General features: G+C 32.3%; 1 protein-coding gene across 1 annotated transcript in view; it reads right to left on the bottom strand.

Moving 5' to 3' along the window:
- Nucleotides 1–15,747: 15,747 nt before the first annotated feature.
- daw (activin beta chain dawdle) overlaps nt 15,748–22,256 on the bottom strand; it is a 30,389-nt gene continuing 23,880 nt past the window's right edge. The window contains exons 5-6 of the mRNA XM_075295291.1: nt 20,047–20,429; nt 15,748–16,655 (exon numbers count right to left, since the gene is read on the bottom strand). Coding sequence (XP_075151406.1) covers nt 16,491–16,655; nt 20,047–20,429 — 548 coding nt within the window. The 3' untranslated portion in view covers nt 15,748–16,490. The remainder of the gene's footprint in view (nt 16,656–20,046; nt 20,430–22,256) is intronic.

The following is a 22,256-nucleotide window of genomic DNA, read 5'->3' as shown; positions in this document are numbered from 1 at the left end:
AAAACGGACACGGACAACATCGCTCACATATACAGACAAATGATATGGAGAAGCGATGGGAAAAAGAACAACGCGCAGGTTACATAGCAGCATCCACACTCAGTGCAATATTAAAAACAGACGATAGCAGTGATGTTTCGCTGTCTCTAACAAAAATATGTGTTGTGTTTAGTTGTTGTAACTGATGTAAGTGAAGGATAGTTGTATCTACACGCTCACAAAAAATCGCTTCTGTAACATATACTCCCAAACATATTTTGCTTCAAGCATATATATTTTTGGGTATTGCCCAAACATTTATATGTTTGATCTCTTCCAATATATAATATGTTTGAAACCATATTGGTCTAAACAATATATGTTTGGGTAGTCTAAGTTCCAAACATTTTGTATTTTTGCATCCAAATTCAATGAACATATAATATGTTTGGAAGCATTTTGCACCCAAAAATATTATATGCTTAAAAAAAATTCTCCCAAACAATATTGTTCTCAAAATTGTATTTATTTATTTATATATTTACAATAATAATGAATTATGAAAATAAACAGGTAATATAGGTGCTAACAACATAGGGTTTCGACCTGAATGCTCAAAATTTTGTTTCTGCCCAATTGTATATTCCCCCACATCTTTCTCACTTCCACGAGATTTTTTAGTTCTTAGCACCTTTTTCTGTAATACAAACATTGTAGAAGAAATTATTCAATTGTATGATTTTTTTTATTTTAATTTTACCTTTTGTCGGACGGGGATTCGAACAGCGGACCACACAGTTTGTAAGGATCAAAGAAGTAGCTGATCAATTGCCCAAGGAAAAATAAAATGTTAATTTTGTAATAACAAGCAACAACCACCAACTTAATTCAATATCGCTCCCTGTTAAATAGCGCTCCAAGCTACTAAACACATATATTTTTATAGGCTATTTCTAAATTAATATATGTTTGCATCCAAGCATATTATATTTACAAACATTTTATGTCCCAAACATAATATGTTCTAACATATTAACATATATGTCCCAAACATGTTATGCTAGTTTATGAACATTATATGCTTGCACTCAAAAATATTGTGTTTAAAAATTTGTGTTCCAAACATATAATGTTTATAGCCAAACATATGAAAAACAGCCTTTTTCATCCGTGTAGAAATACAAATACATATCTCTCTACGAGGGCTAATTTCTTAAAAAAAAATATTGAGCTAAACCAAATATCAACAATGAGAAAAATTTTGCAAAATAAACGGCGATGCCAGATTGAATTTTATGGAAAATAATTATTAAAATGTATGGGCCTTTTTCACGTAATTGAAATAATTGAGATCTGGTAATGTTAGTATTTGACTGTAACGTAAGCCATGCGAACGAACGAAAGGAAGTTAGAGAAACCCAAATCTAGACGAAAGTGAGTGACTGCCGTTCGTTCGCAATTGCTTTCGTTCGGATATCAGAAATAGGCTGTAAGTGAACTTGAATCAAATCGGGTTGTCATTTTAACCTAACCTAACCTACACTGTTAGAAAAATATGTTTTTCATATGTTCCGATATAAACAAAATGTGTTTCGCGCACAATTTTAAAACACAATATATTTAAGTGCAAACATGTAATGTTCCTAAACTAACATTCTATACTAATATGTTAGAATATATTATGTTTGGGGCATGAATGTTTCATAAAAATCATATGTGTGAATGCAAACATATATAAATTTACAAATTTCAATTAAACATACATATGTTGTGATATTTTATTCAAAGCGTCAGAGAGAGAGTATAGAGAAAGAAATAGAGATGGAAACCGGGAGAGTTGACGAAAGATATCAACATAACACAGCGAAAGAATCAAAAGAGAACAATTTCTGTGAAACCGCTTGTATGTTGTTTTGGAAAACTGTTTTATGATAAGGCCAAAAATTTGATATGCTTAAGTCTAAATATTATTTAATTTGAATAAAGAGAATAGACATTCGGAACCAAGAGAATAGACATTTGAAAAACAAACAGCATATGTTTTCGCCTTGAGAGCAGAATTTTATGTATGTGTGGACATGTGTTTTGTTTATCATTTTGGCATTATAGACACAATTTTTTTTTCTTGGTTCGTTAAAATAAATCAGGGGTCTTCATAAAAATAACGAAAGGGCACAATACTCTTTTTAGAGTTGGGACAGTAAAATGAAATAAGGAGGAAATAGTGAAAAATTACACAGTAAAATGTATAAAAACAAAGTTTAGTTCCTCTTTATTAATAAGTAGTCCACGAGGAGTTGACGGACAGCTTCAAATATAAAAGCGGGCATTAAGTTCGAGTTTTGCAGCTAAAACAATTTAAAAAGTTTATTTTCTTTAAAATTAATTATTAAAGAAAAATAAAAGGCATTTTAGAGCGATGGTGTTAAATGCTAGTAAAAAACTGTTCACGCCAGTTTTTTGTTACAAAATTGTTATTTTTGCAAAAAAAAAAAAATAATATTTTATCCAAAAATCAGTCAATTTCGTTTATATCAAGCACTGTTATTGACTATAAATCTTTAATAACCCACATTTCGAAGTTTCATTATAAAAATTTAAGTATAAATACAAATGTTATTTTTTGGGCTCAAAATGCTTCCAAACATATAATATGTTCACATAAAACAAACATATTAATGTTTCGGCAGTATCCCATAATATATGTGCTTCCTGCAAAATATGTTTGGAACATATGTTAAAGAAGCGATTTTTTTGAGGGTGTAGGCTACAATCAGAACTAGATCTATATCATTCGTAGTTTGTGAAAAATATTTCACTGATTTTAATGCAATGAGCACGAAACCTTGAGCATCGATGATGAATTCGGAAGATTGAGCAATTAAAATTGTGTGTAAGTTTTTCAAAAAATCGATATTTATACCAGTAATAGAAGCTAAAAGTTCCGTATCAGAAAATGCTCTTCTCGCTGTGTTCCCATCGTTGGAGTTGCCGCTCCCATTTTCTTTTGACTTATTGACCCATTTGAAGCAAAAATTGTTTCTGAACTTGTTGTTTCTTTTCTGCTAGAACTTTTTTCTCTTCTCTCCCACGAAGTCTAGTTTCTACGACAGGGCTTAATACATACTTCAAGGTACAAGCCTTTGCTTCATTCTCAGATTAATGAAATTTTCTTATAGTTCGCAATTGATTTCGACCGGAATGAGAAATGGAACATTTCTGTGCACTTTTAGTCAATACATTTAAGACTTTACCATCTATTAACGTCATATATAAATCATATTTTGCTCTAATATTTCTCCCATTACTTAGCGTGTAATGCAAAGGTTTTAACTTCTCAATCTGCTCAGTTATGATGAGAGTGATCTTTTGCTTCTTTAACAAACTCCAATTTTAAGAGCCCACAAAATCATACTGATTGAAGTGTACGGTTTACCCAGATATTATCACCAGTTGATGAAATTATGTTAACGGGAACGACTGATGTGACAAACAGGCACAGATCCAAACTTTTTGAAGTATTTTCAACAATTTTTTCTTTTAACATGCTATGTGCACTAGAACCATCAAACCCATATATCAAAATTAGAGCCGATTCTTCAACATCCATTGCACACAATACTTCGTCTTGATATTAAGAATTATCTTAGCTGTGTGGTTTACCAAATTTTGCAACGATACTTCGACAGAGCCTTAACCAAGGTGTTAGGTCAAAAACAAAAAAAAACTTTCGAATCTTTGGTTAAGAAATCCTATGGTCCATACTACGAAACACAAATTAAATCTTATTTTTATACCCTTCACCACTACTGTGGTACAGGGTATAATAAATTTGTGCATTTGTATGTAACGCCAAGAAGGAGTAATCATAGACCAACCTTTTAGTATACGGATCGGATTAGAATTAAATTCTGAGTCGATTTAGCGATGTCCGTCTGTCTGTCTGTCTGTTGATGTATTTTTGTGTGCAAAGTACAGCTCGCAGTTTTAGTCCGATTGTCCTAAAATCTGGTATAGGGTCCTGTTTCGCCTCAAAGACGATCCCTATTGATTTTGGAAAAAATCGGTTCAGATTTAGATATAGCTGCCATATATTTTTCACCGATCTGGTCATAATTGGCGTGTATATCAACCGATCTTCCTCAAATTCCGTACATCCGAATATTTTATGGGTCTCGAAAAACTTGCAAATATCAGCCAAATCGGTTCAGATTTGGATATATCTCCCATATATAGCTTTCGCCCGATTTACACTCATATGACCACAGAGGCCAATTTTTAACTCCCATTTAGTTGAAATTGTGCACAGGGAGTAGAATTAGCATTGTAACAATGCGTGCCAAATTTGGGTGAAATCGGTTCAGATTTGGATATATCTCCCATATATAGCTTTCGCCCGATTTACACTCATATGACCACAGAGGCCAATTTTTAACTCCGATTTAGTTGAAATTTTGCACAGGGAGTAGAATTAGCATTGTAGCTATGCGTGCCAAATTTGGTTGAAATCGGTTCCGATTTAGATATAGCTCCCATATAAATGTTTTTCTGATTTCGACAGAAATGGTCAAAATACCAACAATTTCCTTGTAAAATCGCCACTGCTTAGTCGAAAAGTTGTAAAAATGACTCTAATTTTCCTAAACTTCTAATACATATATATCGAACGATAAATCATAAATAAACTTTTGCAAAGTTTCCTTAAAATTGCTTCAGATTTAAATGTTTCCCATATTTTTTTTTACTAACATTGTGTTCCACCCTAGTGCATTAGCCGACTTAAATTTTGAGTCTATAGATTTTGCAGAAGTCTATCTAATTCGGTCCAGATCGAGTGATATTTAAATGTATGTATTTGGGACAAACCTTTATATATAGCCCCCAACACATTTGACGGATGTGATATGGTATCGAAAATTTAGATCTACAAAGTGGTGCAGGGTATAATATAGTCGGCCCCGCCCGACTTTAGACTTGCCTTACTTGTTTATATATCAAAAAGACTCCATTGAAAAGTTGATCGAATTGCTATTCTAAGCAAAATTGTTGCAGAGGTCCTTTGAAAAAATAAAAATAAAACCGAAATATTTCATACATTTTTTCGATCTATCTTAAGGTGCATTGAGGCATACAGAAACGAGCCACATAAAATGTTTTAAGCTGATGTATGGGCATGAAATGTCTTGAGGATAATAGTCTCTATGTCCAGTGTAGTTACTTATAGTTAATAAAGAATCATACAGCATGGTTTGAATTCAAACCATCTGCTGGAAATTTGAGTTTTAGTTGTTGATAAATTGATTAATTAATAATTAAATTCATCTATTAAATTTTTTCTATAATTTAAGGCTTCTTTTAAGTATTTGTATAAACGGTACCAACAAAAATCTTCACCTCCATTTAGGATATCAATGATTTCAAATTGATGCAGAATACTTTTCCCAAAGAATTTGAATCTTATACTCGCCAATATCGGGCATCGGCCAAGAGAGTGGAACATCGTCTCATCTTCTCCCATGTTACACAGCGAACATCTATGTACACTTGTATTAAATTGATTTGCATTCAGTCCTAAAAGGTCTCCTCTTGCCTTCATAATATATGTAATCTGTTCTCTATTGCTATTATCGTTTAAATAAAAAGCTGCCATTCTGTAGTCTACATACTTGTATAAATGGTTTTTACTTTGTTGCGATTTTTGTATATATGAGTTGTGGATACTTTTTTGCATTTCCATTAACAATTTTCGTTGAGCATCCAACCATCTAAAAACATTTTCCATGTCCAGTGTAATTAACTCATAATTCTATGTCCGTCTGTAGTGCATGTATATTTTTTGTCCACAAGTTTGTATACAATTTTTTTTGGCATCCCTAACCTAGTTGTTTTTTATACATATAACATAAGGCCGGTATGCACCTCTTGCGAAATTTTCTAGCCAATGCAAAATTTTCGGTTTTAATCCCCACATTTTTCCTGTAGCCTTTTTGCTCGATTACAAAGCCAAGAGCTTTGTAATCTTTGTAATTCTCGAACTTTCTTCAATATTAAGCTTAAAGTTCAGCTTCCTGTCCAAAATAACGCCAAGGTATTTTGCACACTCAATACCCCCTAAGGATATGGGCTTAACCGTGAGAGTTTTGCGATCTTTGCAGTACATGACTAATTCTGTCTTTGCAGGATTTATTCCAAGATCATTCTCTTTCGCCCATTTGCGCCCATGTGCGCTGTGGTGGACGTTTTAAGCCATATGCCTAAAATTTTACTTACGAACTGTAGTATCCATCACTATTTATTTTCTTAAATAAAACAACCAAAAAAACAACCGAATTTTGTTCAACTTTTTCTTTGCAATTCACAAAGAAAGTTGAATTTGAGAAAATGATACAAATAGCGAAAGTTCGTAGACACAGAAAATATTTACAACTATTTCTCTATATGGAAAAATAAATCAAAAAGTGTCGCTGGAAATTATAGACTTTTCACTATATATATCTATTTGAAAATATATTGAATTCGATGACTAACAGCAAACCACTATTTTTAATAGGGATAAATCATCAGAAGATTATCTTTGTATACATTTTTCCATACCGAAGTTGTAGTTCTCTTTTTTCACAATTCCTTTAATGAATATAAATTTTATATTAATATCACTTCATATTTAGCATAGTTCTTTCAATTACAGAATTTAAATTTTAGCAGCATTTCATATTTTATCCAATCCAGCTCATATTTTTTTTCCAATAGTCCCAGTACTCCAATTTTAGATTTATGTATAAAATAAATTATTGTCTCCCATGGAAAAATGTTTCGACTAAGACGAAAAAAAATGAACAAATATTTCTACTTGAGGTTTATTACTCTCTCTTTTCGTCGAATTATTTTTGATTAACTTGCTTCTTTGTCCAATTGCTTTTGATGAACTCGACTGTGGAGGTACAATAAATATGTATTTTTTTACTCTCGATATATCTCTCTCTTTGAAATGTTTTAACTCCACCAGTCTCCGGGCCAGCTGATTTTTTATTTCTTATGTACATCATCCCATTCATATCTCTAGTACATATGTGTAGGCCTATAAATATAAATGGTATGTGTCGCGGATGATCCATTAATTCTTTTCGAATCATAATTGAATTAATTTTATTTTTCTAAGGATCAAAATTGCTCCCTATATTTAATCCATAGGTGCAATTATCCTGGCAATTTATCCAAAAGATATAAATTTTAGATTTTCATCAAAACCATTGGATCACGTTGTCAATTATTGTCTCCATATAAATTTGTTGAAAGTGATCATCCAAAGTACAATAAGACCCACACATCATCTCCTAACAATCTGAAATCACTATACCCACAGGGTAGCTGTGCATCAAGACGATTCTCTGGAGACACCCAAATTTTGGCAGTTTTTATCACCGAAGAATAATCCCTCCATGCAAATGCTGAGAGACACCATTAGCCAAAGGAGTAATTCAGTCATCGTCATATCCACAACGGCGTTTTGATTATTTTACACACAAATCGTATCCAGCATGAGAATTTAAAGACAAACCCATTGCGCTACCAAATCTAAAGTACATTTTTTGAAGTCTCTTCGACCCCAAATTTTGCGTTTGAGCTATCAAAAAATATGTCATAAAAGTGCTTTTCCATATATGCAATTTTTTTTAGCCAAACTACATTTTTTCCCAAATGTAAAACTTTGCCTAAAAAAACCTTAAAACATATAAAATACAAAATTTAAAAATCAAATTTAATGAATACCTAAAATTTCTAAAATCTACCTAAACCATGAATTTAAAATAATTTACATACTAATTTAATTGCACAAATCCCAAAATGAACACCCTTTAGAGTTCCAAAAATTCACAGTAAAATTTAATTTAATTTTCAAGTTTTCTTTATGTAAAAATAATGAAGATTTTTTAAGTAAGAATTTTTCAATAACATCATTATCTTCCCATATTCGCCCAAAATGAAGTTAAAAGCAAAATCTTAAAATATTCCAAAAACAAAACAAAACTATTTTGTTTGTGGCATTTGCACAAACTCTAATGTCTACTCTCTCTCTCTCTAATTGAATGTAAAGAAATCATAACGTTAAAAAACCGAAAATTGCCTGAATCTACTATAGTTTAAAATAATTTTCATGAAATAAATAATGTAAAATTTGTATATGTATAAAAAATGGAAAAAGCAAATATTCAAAATACTACAAAAATGTTAACTACTTATAACTAAATACCACATCAAAAATCACATAATGAAAACATTTTAAAAAATTAATGCAAGAACAAATAATCATCGATCACAGAAAATATATGTATGTCCGTCCATCCATGCATACATAATAGCACCAGCAACCAGATCGTAGCGGAGGCCTTCACCATGATCGGGGCTCGGGGGTAAGTGTTGTGTTTATTTATACCCCCCATAGGATGGGGGGTATATTAACTTTGTCATTCCGTTTGTAACACATCGAAATATTGCTCTAAGACCCCATAAAGTATATATATTCTTGGTCGTGGTGAAATTCTGAGTCGATCTGAGCATGTCCGTCCGTCCGTCCGTCCGTCTGTTGAAATCACGCTAACTTCCGAACGAAACAAGCTATCAACTTGAAACTTGGCACAAGTAGTTGTTATTGATGTAGGTCGGTTGGTATTGCAAATGGGCCATATCGGTCCACTTTTACGTATAGCCCCCATATAAACGGACCCCCCAAATTTGGCTTGCGAGGCCTCTAAGAGAAGCAAATTTCATCCGATCCGGCTGAAATTTGGTACATGGTGTTAGTACATGGTCTCTAACAACCATGCAAAAATTGGTTCACATCGGTCCATAATTATATATAGCCCCCATATAAACCGATCCCCCAATTTGGCTTGCGAGGCCTCTAAGAGAAGCAAATTTCACCCGATCCGGCTGAAATTTGGTACATGGTGTTAGTATATGGTTTCTAACAACCATGCAAAAATTGGTCCACATCGTTCCATAATTATATATAGCCCCCATATAAACCGATCCACCGATTTAGCTTGCGAGGCCTCTAAGAGAAGCAAATTTCATCCGATCCGGCTGCAATTTGGTACATGGTGTTAGTATATGGTCTCTAATAACCATGCAAAAATTGGTCCATATCGGTCCATAATTATATATAGCCCCCATATAGACCGATCCCCCGATTTGGCTTGCGAGGCCCCTAAGAGAAGCAAATTTCATCCGATCCGGCTGAAATTTGGTACATAGTGTTAGTATATGGTCTCTAACAACCATGCAAAAATTGGTCCACATCGGTCCATAATGATATATAGCCCCCATATAAACCGATCACCAGATTTGACCTCCGGAGCCTCTTGGAAGACCAAAATTCATCTGATTCAGTTGAAATTTGGTACGTGGTGTTAATATATGGCCTCAAACTCCTATGCAAAAATTGGTCGAAATCGGTCCATAATTATATATAGCTCCCATCATTGGCGGAGCTAGAAATTTTCTCTGGGGGGGGCTATGCCCCCCCAGACATCCTTCAAAATTTTGTCGAAATTTCCGAAGCGATAAATTACCCCTATTGATAAAACTATACATGATTGATACTATCATTTTTTTTGATTGAATACATTTCAATTAAAAACAAGTAAGTAAAATCTAAAGTCGGGCGGAGCCGACTATATTATACCCTTCACCACTATGTAGACAAACATTTGTGTTACCATCTCAACTACTTAAAATTTGCTGGGAGCTATATAAAGGTTTGCATTTCCAGATACAAATACTTTTAATGGAAACAATTTTTTGTACTTCTACAAAAACTCTAGAATTAAAATTTAAATCGGCTAACGCCCTGGGATGATACACAATGTTAGTAAAAAATATGGGAAATATGAAGCGAGAGAAATTTTAATGCAATTGTACAAAAGAGATTTTTAATTTTTCAGGCGATGCATATGTATTCGAGATATAGGACAATTAGAGTAATATTTACAATTTTTGCTACTCAGCAGTGGCGATTTTACAAGGATATTGGTTAGATCTCGCCAAGATATGTGTAGGGCGACTTGGAGCCTTATTTAAAACTCATCCGTTCTGTGGAAATTTTGGCATTGCAGTGTGTAGGATATGGGGAAATCATCACAGAATTTTGTGTAAACTGTGAGAATTTTGGCCATATTTGTATTCTCTGTGGAAACTATCCAGTCAATTGGAGGAAAATCCCATTGAAAATGGGTCTAAAATATGAAACAGTCGACCATATTTCCCCAACTCTGGTGTACGTATATATGGGAGCTATATACAATCTGAACCGATTTTGAATAAATTTGACATGTATAGTTAGAATAATAATTCTGCTATCTATGCGAAATTTCACGTAAATGGGAGTATAACTTTGGCCCCCCTGGTCATATGAGTGCAAATCGGACGGGAGATATATATGGGAGCCATATCTAAATCTGAATCGATTTCAACCAAATTTGGCACAATTACCTATACTACTAAACGTACTCCTTGTGCGAAATTTGAAGCAAATCACGGCAAAACCCTGGATTTTGAGGCCATATAAGTTCAATCGGACGAAAGATATATATGGGAGCTATATCTAAATCTGAACCGATTTTAACAAAATTTGACACACTTAACGATACTATTAAACGTACCCCTTGTGCAAAATTTGAAGCAAATCACGGCAAATCTCTGGCTTTTGTGGCCATATAAGTTCAAATCGGACGAAAGATATATATGGGAGCTATATCTAAATTTGAACCGATTTCAATCAAGTGTACCAAGCATTGGTAGAATGTCAATTCTACTCTTTATGCAAAATTTCACGAAAATCGGTAGTAACCTTTGGCCTATGTGGTCATATGAGTCTAAATCGGACGAAAGATATATATGGGAGCTATATCTAAATCTGAACTGATTTTGCTGATATTTTGCAAGTTTTTTGAGACTCATAAAATATTCGGATGTACTGAATTTGAAGAACATCGGTTGATAAACACGCCAATTATGACCAGATCGGGGATAAATATATATGGCAGCTATATCTAAATCTGAACCGATTTTTTCCAAAACCAATAGCAATTGTCTCTGTCTCAAGAAACGGCCCTATGCCAAATTTGAGGACGATCGGACTTAAATTGCGAGCTGTACTTTGTGCACAAAATTACATATACAGACAGACGGACGGACAGACAGACAGACAGACGGACATCGCTAAATCGACTCAGATTTTAATTCTTACCCGATCGGTATACTAAAAGATGGGTCTATGACCACTATTTCTTGGCGTTATATACAAATGCACAAACTTATTATACCCTGTACCACAGTAGTGGTGAAGGGTATAATTAATTAGATCAATTAATTTCATGGTTGAAGACAAAAAATATTTTATTGTATGTGGGAGCCGGTTCCACGACACCGCTATAAATAATCAAATAGCAACTTACCATTATTTAATATAACAAAAAATAAAAGCATTGCTTTAAGTATGTGTTTGAAAAATATTGTTTGTAATTTATTTTTAATTCAAGACAACAAACATATGATTTTTAAATTTTATTTAAAATGTGTGTTTTAAAACAGGACTAGACATCATAAAGCAAAACATAAACTTAATATATTCATCGTGTATAAAAAATACTAAGAATAAAATATTAAATAAAAGGCAAAAAATAAATTGAATATTATAAAACTTCTATCTTCGATTAGTTTTTAGAAATTCTCTGAGAACAGAATACAACGAAGCAACTGTCGAGAGCAGCGGTGCCAACTCTGTGGATTTTTCGTGATTTTGACGATTTTAGATGGTAAATTGGGCATGTGACGATTTATGATTTTAATCAACGTAGTTATAAATTGACTATTTTTGAAAATGTGCGTCTCAAGTTTCCTTTTAGTGTTTTTATTACGTGTTTTTAGTTGTAATGTAAATATCAATACTAAAAAATATGCTTAACATACTCTCTCTGCCACAATCTTAATTGGATTAAACACATCGCAAAGCTTGAATTAAAATATAAATCAACTGTAGCTTTGATTATTCTGGGGGGGGGCAAGAACTATTCTGGGGGGGGCATAGCCCCCCCAGCACCCCCCTAGCTACGCCAATGGCTCCCATATAAACCGATCCCCAGATTTGACCTCCGATGCCTTTTGGAGAAGCAAAATTCATCCGATCTGCTTGAAATTTGGTACGTGGTGATCGTATATGATATTTAACAACCATGCCAAAAGTGGTCCATATCAGTCCGTAATCATATATAGCCCCATATAAACCGATCCCGAGATTTGGTTTTGGAGCCTCTTGGAGGAGCAAATTTCATCCGAGTGAGTTGAAATTTGGTACATTGTGCTAGTATATGGTCGTTAACAACCATGCCTAACTAGGTCCATATCGGTCTATAGTTAGATATAGCCCTCAGATGAATCGATTTCCAATCACACAAAAATTGGTCCATATCAAGTTCATAATTGTATATAGCCCCCATATAAGCGACCCCCATATTTCAATTCTGGCTCTCTACGTACCGTGCAAAAAGTCCATATCGATTCGTAATTATTTGTAGACTTAACTATACATAACTGTTTTGTCTAATATATACCACAATCCAAGTATTTCGATTGTGGATGACAGTCTTTCGTAGAAGTTTCTGCGCAATCCATGGTGGAGGGTACATAAGATTCGGCCTGGCCGCACTTACGGCCGTATATACTTGTTTTTTTTTTCTTATATCATTCATGATATTTTTCTTGCATTTCAATTCATTCACTCAATCACATGTTACAGAGAGTGAGAGAAGAGAAATTACGCACTCTGTTATACTCTATCACAGTGTAATTGTTGGTACGGGTTGCTACACGCTCACAAAAAATCGCTTCTGTAACATATACTCCCAAACATATTTTGCTTCAAGCATATACATTTTTGGGTATTGCCCAAACATTTATATGTTTGATCTCTTCCAATATATAATATGTTTGAAAGCATATTGGTCTAAACAATATATGTTTGGGTAGTCTAAGTTCCAAACATTTTGTATTTTTGCATCCAAATTCAATAATGTTGTCTTCCAAAAAACAATATGTTATTATGTGAACATATAATATGTTTGGAAGCATTTTGCACCCAAAAATATTATATGTTTAAAAAAAATTCTCCCAAACAATATTGTGCTCAAAATTTTATTTATTTATTTATATATTTACAATCATAATGAATTATGAAAATAAACAGGTAATATAGGTGCTAACAACATAGGTTTTCGACCTGAATGCTCAAAATTTTGTTTCTGCCCAATTGTATATTCCTCCACATCTTTCTCACTTCCACGAGATTTTTTAGTTCTTAGCACCTTTTTCTGTAATACAAACATTGTAGAAGAAATTATTCAATTGTGTGATTTTTTTTATTTTAATTTTACCTTTTGCCGGACGGGGATTCGAACAGCGGACCACACAGTTTGTAAGGATCAAAGAAGTAGCTGATCAATTGCCCAAGGGAAAATAAAATGTTAATTTTGTAATAACAAGCAACATCCACCAACTTAATTCAATATCGCTCCCTGTTAAATAGCGCTCCAAGCTACTAAACACATATATGTTTATAGGCTATTTCTAAATTAATATATGTTTGCATCCAAGCATATTATATTTACAAACATTTTATGTCCCAAACATAATATGTTCTAACATATTAACATATATGTCCCAAACATGTTATGCTAGTTTATGAATATTATATGCTTGCACTCAAAAATATTGTGTTTAAAAATAAATATAATGTTTATAGCCAAACATATGAAAAACAGTCTTTTTCATCCGTGTGATTTTGTATGTTTTCATATGTTTTCATTTTTTTCTTGATTATCGTGATTTTTCTTTATTATAATTTCTAATCCAAAATTAATGATTGATTAACCAATTGGGGGTAGTCAAAAATTAGAATCAACGTGATCGTTTTGAATTTTGCTTATCAAAGTTAAAAATTATTATCAAAATAATAAATATGAATAGGTATTGATAACCATATATGTACTTAATGATAAAGATAGTGTAAATAATTTTTCCGCTACTTTAATAAATTTTCCTGAATTTTAATATAATGTGAGAACTTACATATTTCACTTCTAATATGAATTGGTAAAGTTTTATCGACATTTCCCTACAAAAGGGATGTGTAAGTAAAATGTGGGTGTGATTAGCTTTTGGGATCCGATAAAATAGGCCGAATTGGATTATGGTTGGCGAGGGTTACGATGCAATTTCTCATGACACCAGAGAAATACCTTAAATTTAGATTTCTGAATAATACAAGTAACATTTCACTTTAATTTCAAATCTTTCTTTTTTTATATTAAACCGCTGGGGATCTTTTTCTTCTATTTTGTTGTTTTTGTTAAATTTATTACAAATTCTTTTCAAGTTATTTCCATTAATTTCGCTCCAATTTAGTTTCGTATTTAGTAAATAAAAACGGAGTCTACAATAATATCTGTATTGGGAACAAGGCTTGGCTAGAGCAGGACACGAACCCCCCAACGACTGTTTGCTAGCGGAATAAAAGGCTCCCGCAGTCCTACCTCTTTCCAAGTTCCACGATGCTATCTTAAGACTTAAAAATATGCATCAGCAACGAATTATTAGTCGTATACATTATAGCGCACAATAAATATTAAAATTTTTCTAAATAAATTTTAACTTTTTCGGCTTTTATAGGCTACTTTGTTTTGATGGATCTAGATTATTGTTATCAATAATCTACACTGAAAAAAATATTGTCGTGAGGTCAAAGATTTTATGTCCTTAAAATACGAATGCAAATTCTGCTTAGCATAGAAGACGCATTTCTCTAATATAAAGATTTTTTCCTTGTCCAAAAGTCGATAAACTTTTCAATGAAGTCGTATTGTCCTTATAATTAAGTGATTCGACTTAAAAATGGGTATCATAACATGAAAAAAAATTTTTTTTTTGGGCTAAGGTCAACTTGACTTTAATAATTCAGAAAAATTCTTTAAAATAAATGAAATTGTCTTTAAATTTGTTGTCTTTTTGCATCTTGACTACGAAGCAAAAACTCGTTCAAAAATAGGACATGTTTTTCAACACTCTGAATTTGGAAAATAAAGTTGTCGTTAACTCGTTTTTAAAGGACTTTGATAGCATATGAAGAAAAAAAGCTGAAAGAACGAAAAATTAAAATTTGCTTCTTTGCATTTGCAAGTACGCAAAACCCAAATTTAAAAGAGAATTGTGTCTTAAAAGTATCCTTACTTTTATTCTCCGCTTCTTTGGCTCGGAATCAATACCAAAATTGTTAAAGTAAAGACAAAATCTTTGGAACGGGACATGCTTTTTTTCAGTGTAGATATTTAAATGAAAGGAAAAGGATAAATGAAAATAGAATATTAAATTCGTTAAGCTTCAATTGAGGAAACATAAAAATGTTCTCTCGGAGAAGAGAATATTTATGTAAATTTAAGGGAAGAACAATTATGAAAATTAAAATTAATTTAAATTCAATAACAACTGTTGTTTGAGCGAACTTCATAATTTATACTATTGAAAATGGTAGTTTTTCAGTAGGTGTGATGTGCTGTATGATATAGTGGACCTTCCGAATATCTGCTTCAATTATTTTTTTTTACGTCATAAAATTTCAATGATCAAGGTATTGATCAAGACATTCAAGTTTCTCATCTGCCTACATCGAAGGGCAAAAATAGAATCCTCAAAATCATAAAAAAAAAACATGTTAAATTTGTAATTGTTATAAAAATATATATCCAGTATATTATTCTTTCATTTGCAATATTCTCATAGAAGAACTTGTTTTGTTTTCCAATAATAGTACAACAATTTTAATTTAACTACTTACAAATATGTTCATAGTTCTACTAGAATAAAAGTAAGATATGTCCGGTCAAACAATTACCTCAAACTAAGTATTTTGTTCCATTGTATGCAATTGAAAACTTATAATAGCTACAACAAAAATAATAATTATTAATATTTATATAAATGGTCTTAATAAAGTGAACACATATTTGCAATTTAGTGACATACTTTACTCTTATTCTTGCCAACAAATTTATAAAATAAAATACCAAAAAATATCACACTATTGAAAATAAAAAATTAAAATCTCGAATATGGCCTAGAGAATTTTCTAAACAAAGTATTTACAAATGGGTAATAAATAATGAAAGTATTAAAAATATGGCAAGCCTAAGTAATTGCATCTCTGGGAGGACTTAAGTACAAGATACAGATACAATTCTTAACATTGCACTATAAATATAATGGCAGTATAGTTAGTTACAAGTGATGGCAAATGATATTTGTGTTAAAATAAAATCTAATTAAGTTGAATGGGGTGATTTCGTCTTATATCAAATGTGAATTTTTAAGTAAAAATAATGTTGTTTGTTCGACGTTTCTTTGGATGATGTATTTGAGTACAGATGAAAAATGTAGGAAACGCATTGCACGCTTCACGAGTACTATCTGCAACCACAGGATTCAACTACCATATTGGGAAATGTCTTTAGAATGCCTGTAGTATTGTTTTCCATCATGAGTAATTGCAAGGATGAATAGGTTTTGGCTGTGCAACAAGGGACTAATTCTAAATTTCTTTGATGCCGACCCGGCGTCTTTATCAGTTTCTGGAAAGAAAAAGGGACAAAATAAAAATTAGTAATAATATATAAGTTGGAAACAACGACATACTACACTACTAGATCCACTATTATTATTTGAAAAATAATGTTTTGCAAATCTGAGATCGCACTTGCAGCTAATAGCTGGTTTCCCAGATTTAAATTGTGATCCACACTTCATTAAATTTGTTAGAAATAGTTTCCATAACCGATAAAGTGGAAAGGTCCCGCCTGGCACATTGTTAAGTTTAACTAAATCTATGTTCACATAATTTGTATTTTGTCTTAGAACTCAAAAGACGTGAGTAAAAATTTCACAGCTGCTCGACAAAAAAAGTTTACTTGGTTCTCAAAATGTTGACATTCACTTAAGGATTTTGAAACTGTTTTCGAGCCAAAGCTTCTTTTAAATAAATATATTTTTAAGGAGCTAGTTAAAAATAAACTTAAAATACAGATCTCATTTTCCACTTTCATTCAAAAGGTGCTCATGAACATATAAATGTTAGTTTAAAAATCGAAATTATTAAAGGAAGCAAGTAAGAAAAGTCTTCAGAATTAACGAATTCGTCTTTAAATTTGTGGACTCTTACACTGAATTTTGTTTTTCGTAAAAAGAACGAAAATTTTCGTTAAAAGTACGAAATTTGTCATTGTTTTACAACCAAAGAAACTTCATTAAAAGAACGAAATATTTTGTTCTTTTTACGACGAAAAGTTCTTCCAATTTTTTCCTAGTTTGTAAGAAATAACTTCGTACTTTTGAAAAAGTTTCATACTTTTTATGAAACAATTTCGTACTTTTTATGAAAAACGTTCGTACTTTTTGTGAAAAAGGTTTGAACTTTTAGAAAAAAATTTATAGTCCATAGTGCATTTGACTGTAGTAACAAGTTTGAAAAATGTCACCAGTACTTTATGTTACATCTTAAGTTTTTGAATAACTTTTAGTTTTGCTGCTTCGATTTTATGCATAGGATACTATCACCCAAATGAGAAGTAGCATAGACATTAGAGGTGTGCACATGAGTAAAATTTTGCTCACGCTCACGCATACTCACGGCAGAAAAATCACGCAAACTCACACACGATATTGTATGGTAGGACGCACGCAAACTCACACTCACGAAAATTTGTACCCACGCACAATCACGCACGAAGTGTCGTGATTCACGAAAAATACCGTGACTCATGAAATATGTCGCGACTCACGAATAATTTTATGACTAATTTACCTTAGTGACGTGTTTGAAAACATGACCATCATTAAAATCGAGAGCGTTATTAATATTCCAGGTGTCACTTAAATTGTAAATCAATTAATCTCGTAAGCATTTTATGTCCGTGAGCGGGTTTTTTTTCGTGGGTGTATTATTTCGAAATTCGTTACTCACTCACACTCACGAAGAAATTATTTTCGTGACTCACGCTCATGCACGACTTTTGGTTTGTTAATCACGCACACTCACGCCGTTGATATCAGCTTGACTCACGCGTGCGTCACGAAATTTTTCGTGATTCACGACAATTTCGTGTCACGTGCACACCTCTAATAGACATGCATTAAAATTTGAATAAAGGACTACACTCAAGTACATTATCAAAGACAATTTTATGTCACGAACGGAAATTTTACAACTTCAATGAAACTTCTTCGTTGTATCAAAGAAAATGTTTCGTACTTTTTATGAAGAAATATTAACGCAGAATGTGTCATAAAATATTCATAAATTCGTAAAAACTTCTTCACAAGTCATGAAATTTGAAGAAAGTTTCGTTAAAGTACGAACTTTTTTACGAACAAAAGCTAATGTAGAATATTTCATACACGCACAGAAAAAACATGTTTGAACATGGTTGCCGCATCCATTTAATGCTCATCTGGAGTAGGTAATTGTCGCGAAAACCATGTATTTTGTCTTTGTAAAAATAATTTTCGAGCGGAGAAAAAATATATGTTGGCAATAAGCATTTAAATGTTTCTCAAACGCCGCAAACATGTTCGATTATTTAAATGATAGAATTTGAGACAATTACATGGTCGGGAAAATCATGTACATGACCATTCAATTTTTTTACTTTTTTGCAGAGAAAAAAGTATGTTTATAGGTTACGTATAGACATGTTTAGAACCATTACATGGCCATAAAGACCATGTACATTGTTTTCGTGACCATTTAATTTTTTAATTTTTTTGCAGCGAAAAGAATTTTATAAAAACGTTGAGCACACGATTTTCATTTTGCGCGTCAGTCGTGTGTTGATTGTTTCTTGGAATGGACGGAGAATACGGAATTACTGTGTTTTGTTTTAATTTATTTATTCAGAAATGACACGTGGTTTTATGTGAACACAAAAAAGGAAAGAGTAATTGAAAGAAATGTACCTGTTTTTTTGTTCTGCATTTTGAAACATGGTGTCATTTATTTTTATTTGCAGTTACATGATATCTGCGTTGGTTCATTTTCACGACGCAAATATGGAATGATTACTTATTATTGAAATAGTGTCAAATTAGAGGATATAAATATATGTGATGTTTGTTTGCACAACATTATAAATACAACAATGAAGTAGTTTATAAATAGATAAAAATGAATAAATAAACTTAATTTTGTGTTTTATTTTCTTAAGTGGCGTCCTTTTTTCGACGACGAAAAAAGTTTTTTCATAAAGATTAAAACATTTTAGGTTGTGACCATGTTATTTTAACTAGAAGAAAAACATTTTTGACTAATACCATACCATTTTAGATCGTGACCATTGTCTTTTAATGGAAACAAAATTCTTTTTATCAATATAATAACATTTTAGATGAGGACAATTTTATTTTTCTTAGAACCATGTTCACTGAGCCAACATGGTTGCAGGTGAAAATGTTACATGGTTGCCGCAAAAATAGCTCCTATCATATTATTTTGCTCTTCGAATATGATTGTGACAATCATGTTTCTTCTCTGCATGTAGATGTTTCATATATTCGTAAAATGTTCTTCGTAAAATTTACGAAAATGAATGAAAATTTTGTTGTTTTAATGAAAAATTTACGAAGAATGGTTAATTCTTCGTAAAATTAACGAAGAGAATTCTTTCGGTGTAGTATCTTGACTACAAAGCAAAAAAGTGATATGTTTTTAAACACTTTATTTTAAAGACGTTTCTTACTTGAAATATAGCATAATTTTTACTTGAAGTCGAGTTGAATTTGGAAATCTAAGTTTTCGTTAACACGTGTCTAAAGGACTATGAAAAAGTTGAAAAAACGTCAAAATACCTTTACGATGAAATTTTCTGCTAGACTAAATATTTAATCTGTGTTATCATTAAATATAATGAATAGTATTTGTCATATTGAGTCTTAGTATTTTGAATATTTTAATATCTAAGTGTGACTTACTTGTAAAAATGTACTGTGTTGTGATGCAGAGTTGGCCACACTTGCCACGGTATTACAAGTTCCACGACAGAAATAGGCATCATATCCTTTGGGTTCTATAATCCAATCTTTCCAACCCATTTCAGCAAAGGATATATACAACTTCTCACGACAGCACTCAGTAACACCATGGGTACAGTTGATGTTACGTTTTTGGCGGGGCTGTCGTTTTCGGCTCTGGGTATTGACCATTATAAAGGGTCGATAATCCTTATCTGTAGATATGATATGTTCCATGGCAGCCATATCACACGATTCGCAAGTGATTTGTATGAGATGACTTAATTCGTGATTGCCTATCCAACGTTGTATGGGCCAATTGATATCAATTTTCAACCATTCATCTGTAAAGAGAAAATAATCGAGTGATTTCGTTAGTTACGATACGAACAAACAAAGTAATTCTTTTATTTTATGAATAATGTTCACAAAAAATTTCCAATGATGGAATTCATTAATTGTATGAACAAATTTCATATTTTTACACATGATACTAGTTTTAAATGAATACGAATGCATACATAATATTCATATATTGTTTAATATTATAAATGAAATATACATTTCTTTCGACACCGACAAATATTTACTTGTACATAATATTTACGAAAAGTGTCATGCGTTACATGAAATGCTCTTTGTTTTTCTTTTGGAATTACTTTTTCATTTTTACATAAGTCGAGCATTCGAAGAAAAAACTTTTATAGCATTTTGTTGTGTTTATAAAAATGGAGAATATAGCGGAGTTTACATTGTTTTCATCAACCATTATCCAAAAAATACCAACGAATATAACCTATTACACCGATTTATCGAAGATGTGTGAGATGATGAATACTCCGAATCCGCATCATATGGCTGCTGGGACTTACCGGAATAAGAGGAAACGTAAAGGCAAATGAACTGACAATAAAAGCTAGGATACATAGGGATATATGGACGCGTGGGACACATAAAGCGATGTGGACCAATACAATGGTCGGAAAGGCGACGAAAATACTATTGGGTGAGCCAGGTAGGAAAACACTGGAGAATTACTCAAGAAGAGTAGGACGACAGTCAAGAGGACCATGGAAATAATGACCGGGCACATAGAACCGAGAGTACAAAAAATGGCTTTGTTAAATTTTTATAAAAATATTTGTGAAGAAAATAAAGTTTTGCTATGAAAAATTGAATTTCTTTATAGAATTTGATAAAAAAAGTTGAGACATCAACGTTGAAGTATACTAATATTTTATCAATAATATTTGAACATTTTTTCTATTTAGGTATTTATTTAATCCACATTTTTATACCCTTCATCACAACTGTGGTACAGGGTATAATAAGTTTGTGCATTTGTATGTAACGCCAAGAAGGAAAAGTCTGAGACCCATCGTTTAGTATACCGTCTTAGAATTAAATTCTGAGTCGATTTAGCGATGTCCGCCTGTCTGTCTGTATATGTAATTTTGTGTGCAAAGTACAGCTCGCAGTTTAAGTCCAATCGTCTTCAAATTTGGCACAGAGTTTTACTTTGGATCAAAGACGATTGCTATTGGTTTTTGAAAGAAATCGTTTCAAATTTAGATATAGCTGCCATATATATCTTTCGTCCGATTTGCACTTACATAGCCTTAAAAGCCAGAGCTTTGTCCTGATTTGCTTCAAATTTTGCACAAGGAGTAAGTTTAATAGTATCGTTAATTGTGCCAAACTTGGTTAAAATCGGTTTAGATTTAGATATAGCTCCCATATATATCTTTCGTCCGATTTGCACTTATATGGCCTCAAAAGCCAAAGTTTTGCCTGATTTGCTTCAAATTTTGCACGAAGAGTACGCTTAATGGTAGCAATCGGTTCAGATTTAGATATATGTAGCTCCCATATATATCTTTCGCTCGATTTACACTCATATGACTACGCAGGCCAAAGTTATTCTCACATTTACGTGAAATTTTGCAGGGATAGAAGAATTATTATTCTAACTATGCATATCAAATTTGGTCAAAATTGGTTCAGATATAGATATAGCTCACATATAAATGTACGCCAGAGTTGGGGAAATATAGTAGAATGTTTCATATGTTAGATCCATTTTTAATGGGAGTTTCCTTCAATTGACTCGATAGTTTCCACAGAGAATATATTCAATATGCTATTTAAGTGTGTCATCTTGATCTAATTGG

This window comes from Haematobia irritans, chromosome 2 (assembly GCF_050003625.1).
Source record: "Haematobia irritans isolate KBUSLIRL chromosome 2, ASM5000362v1, whole genome shotgun sequence".
NCBI lineage: Eukaryota > Metazoa > Arthropoda > Insecta > Diptera > Muscidae > Haematobia > Haematobia irritans.
Note: the sequence above shows the minus strand (reverse complement) of the source record. Positions and strands in the feature narration are given on the sequence as shown.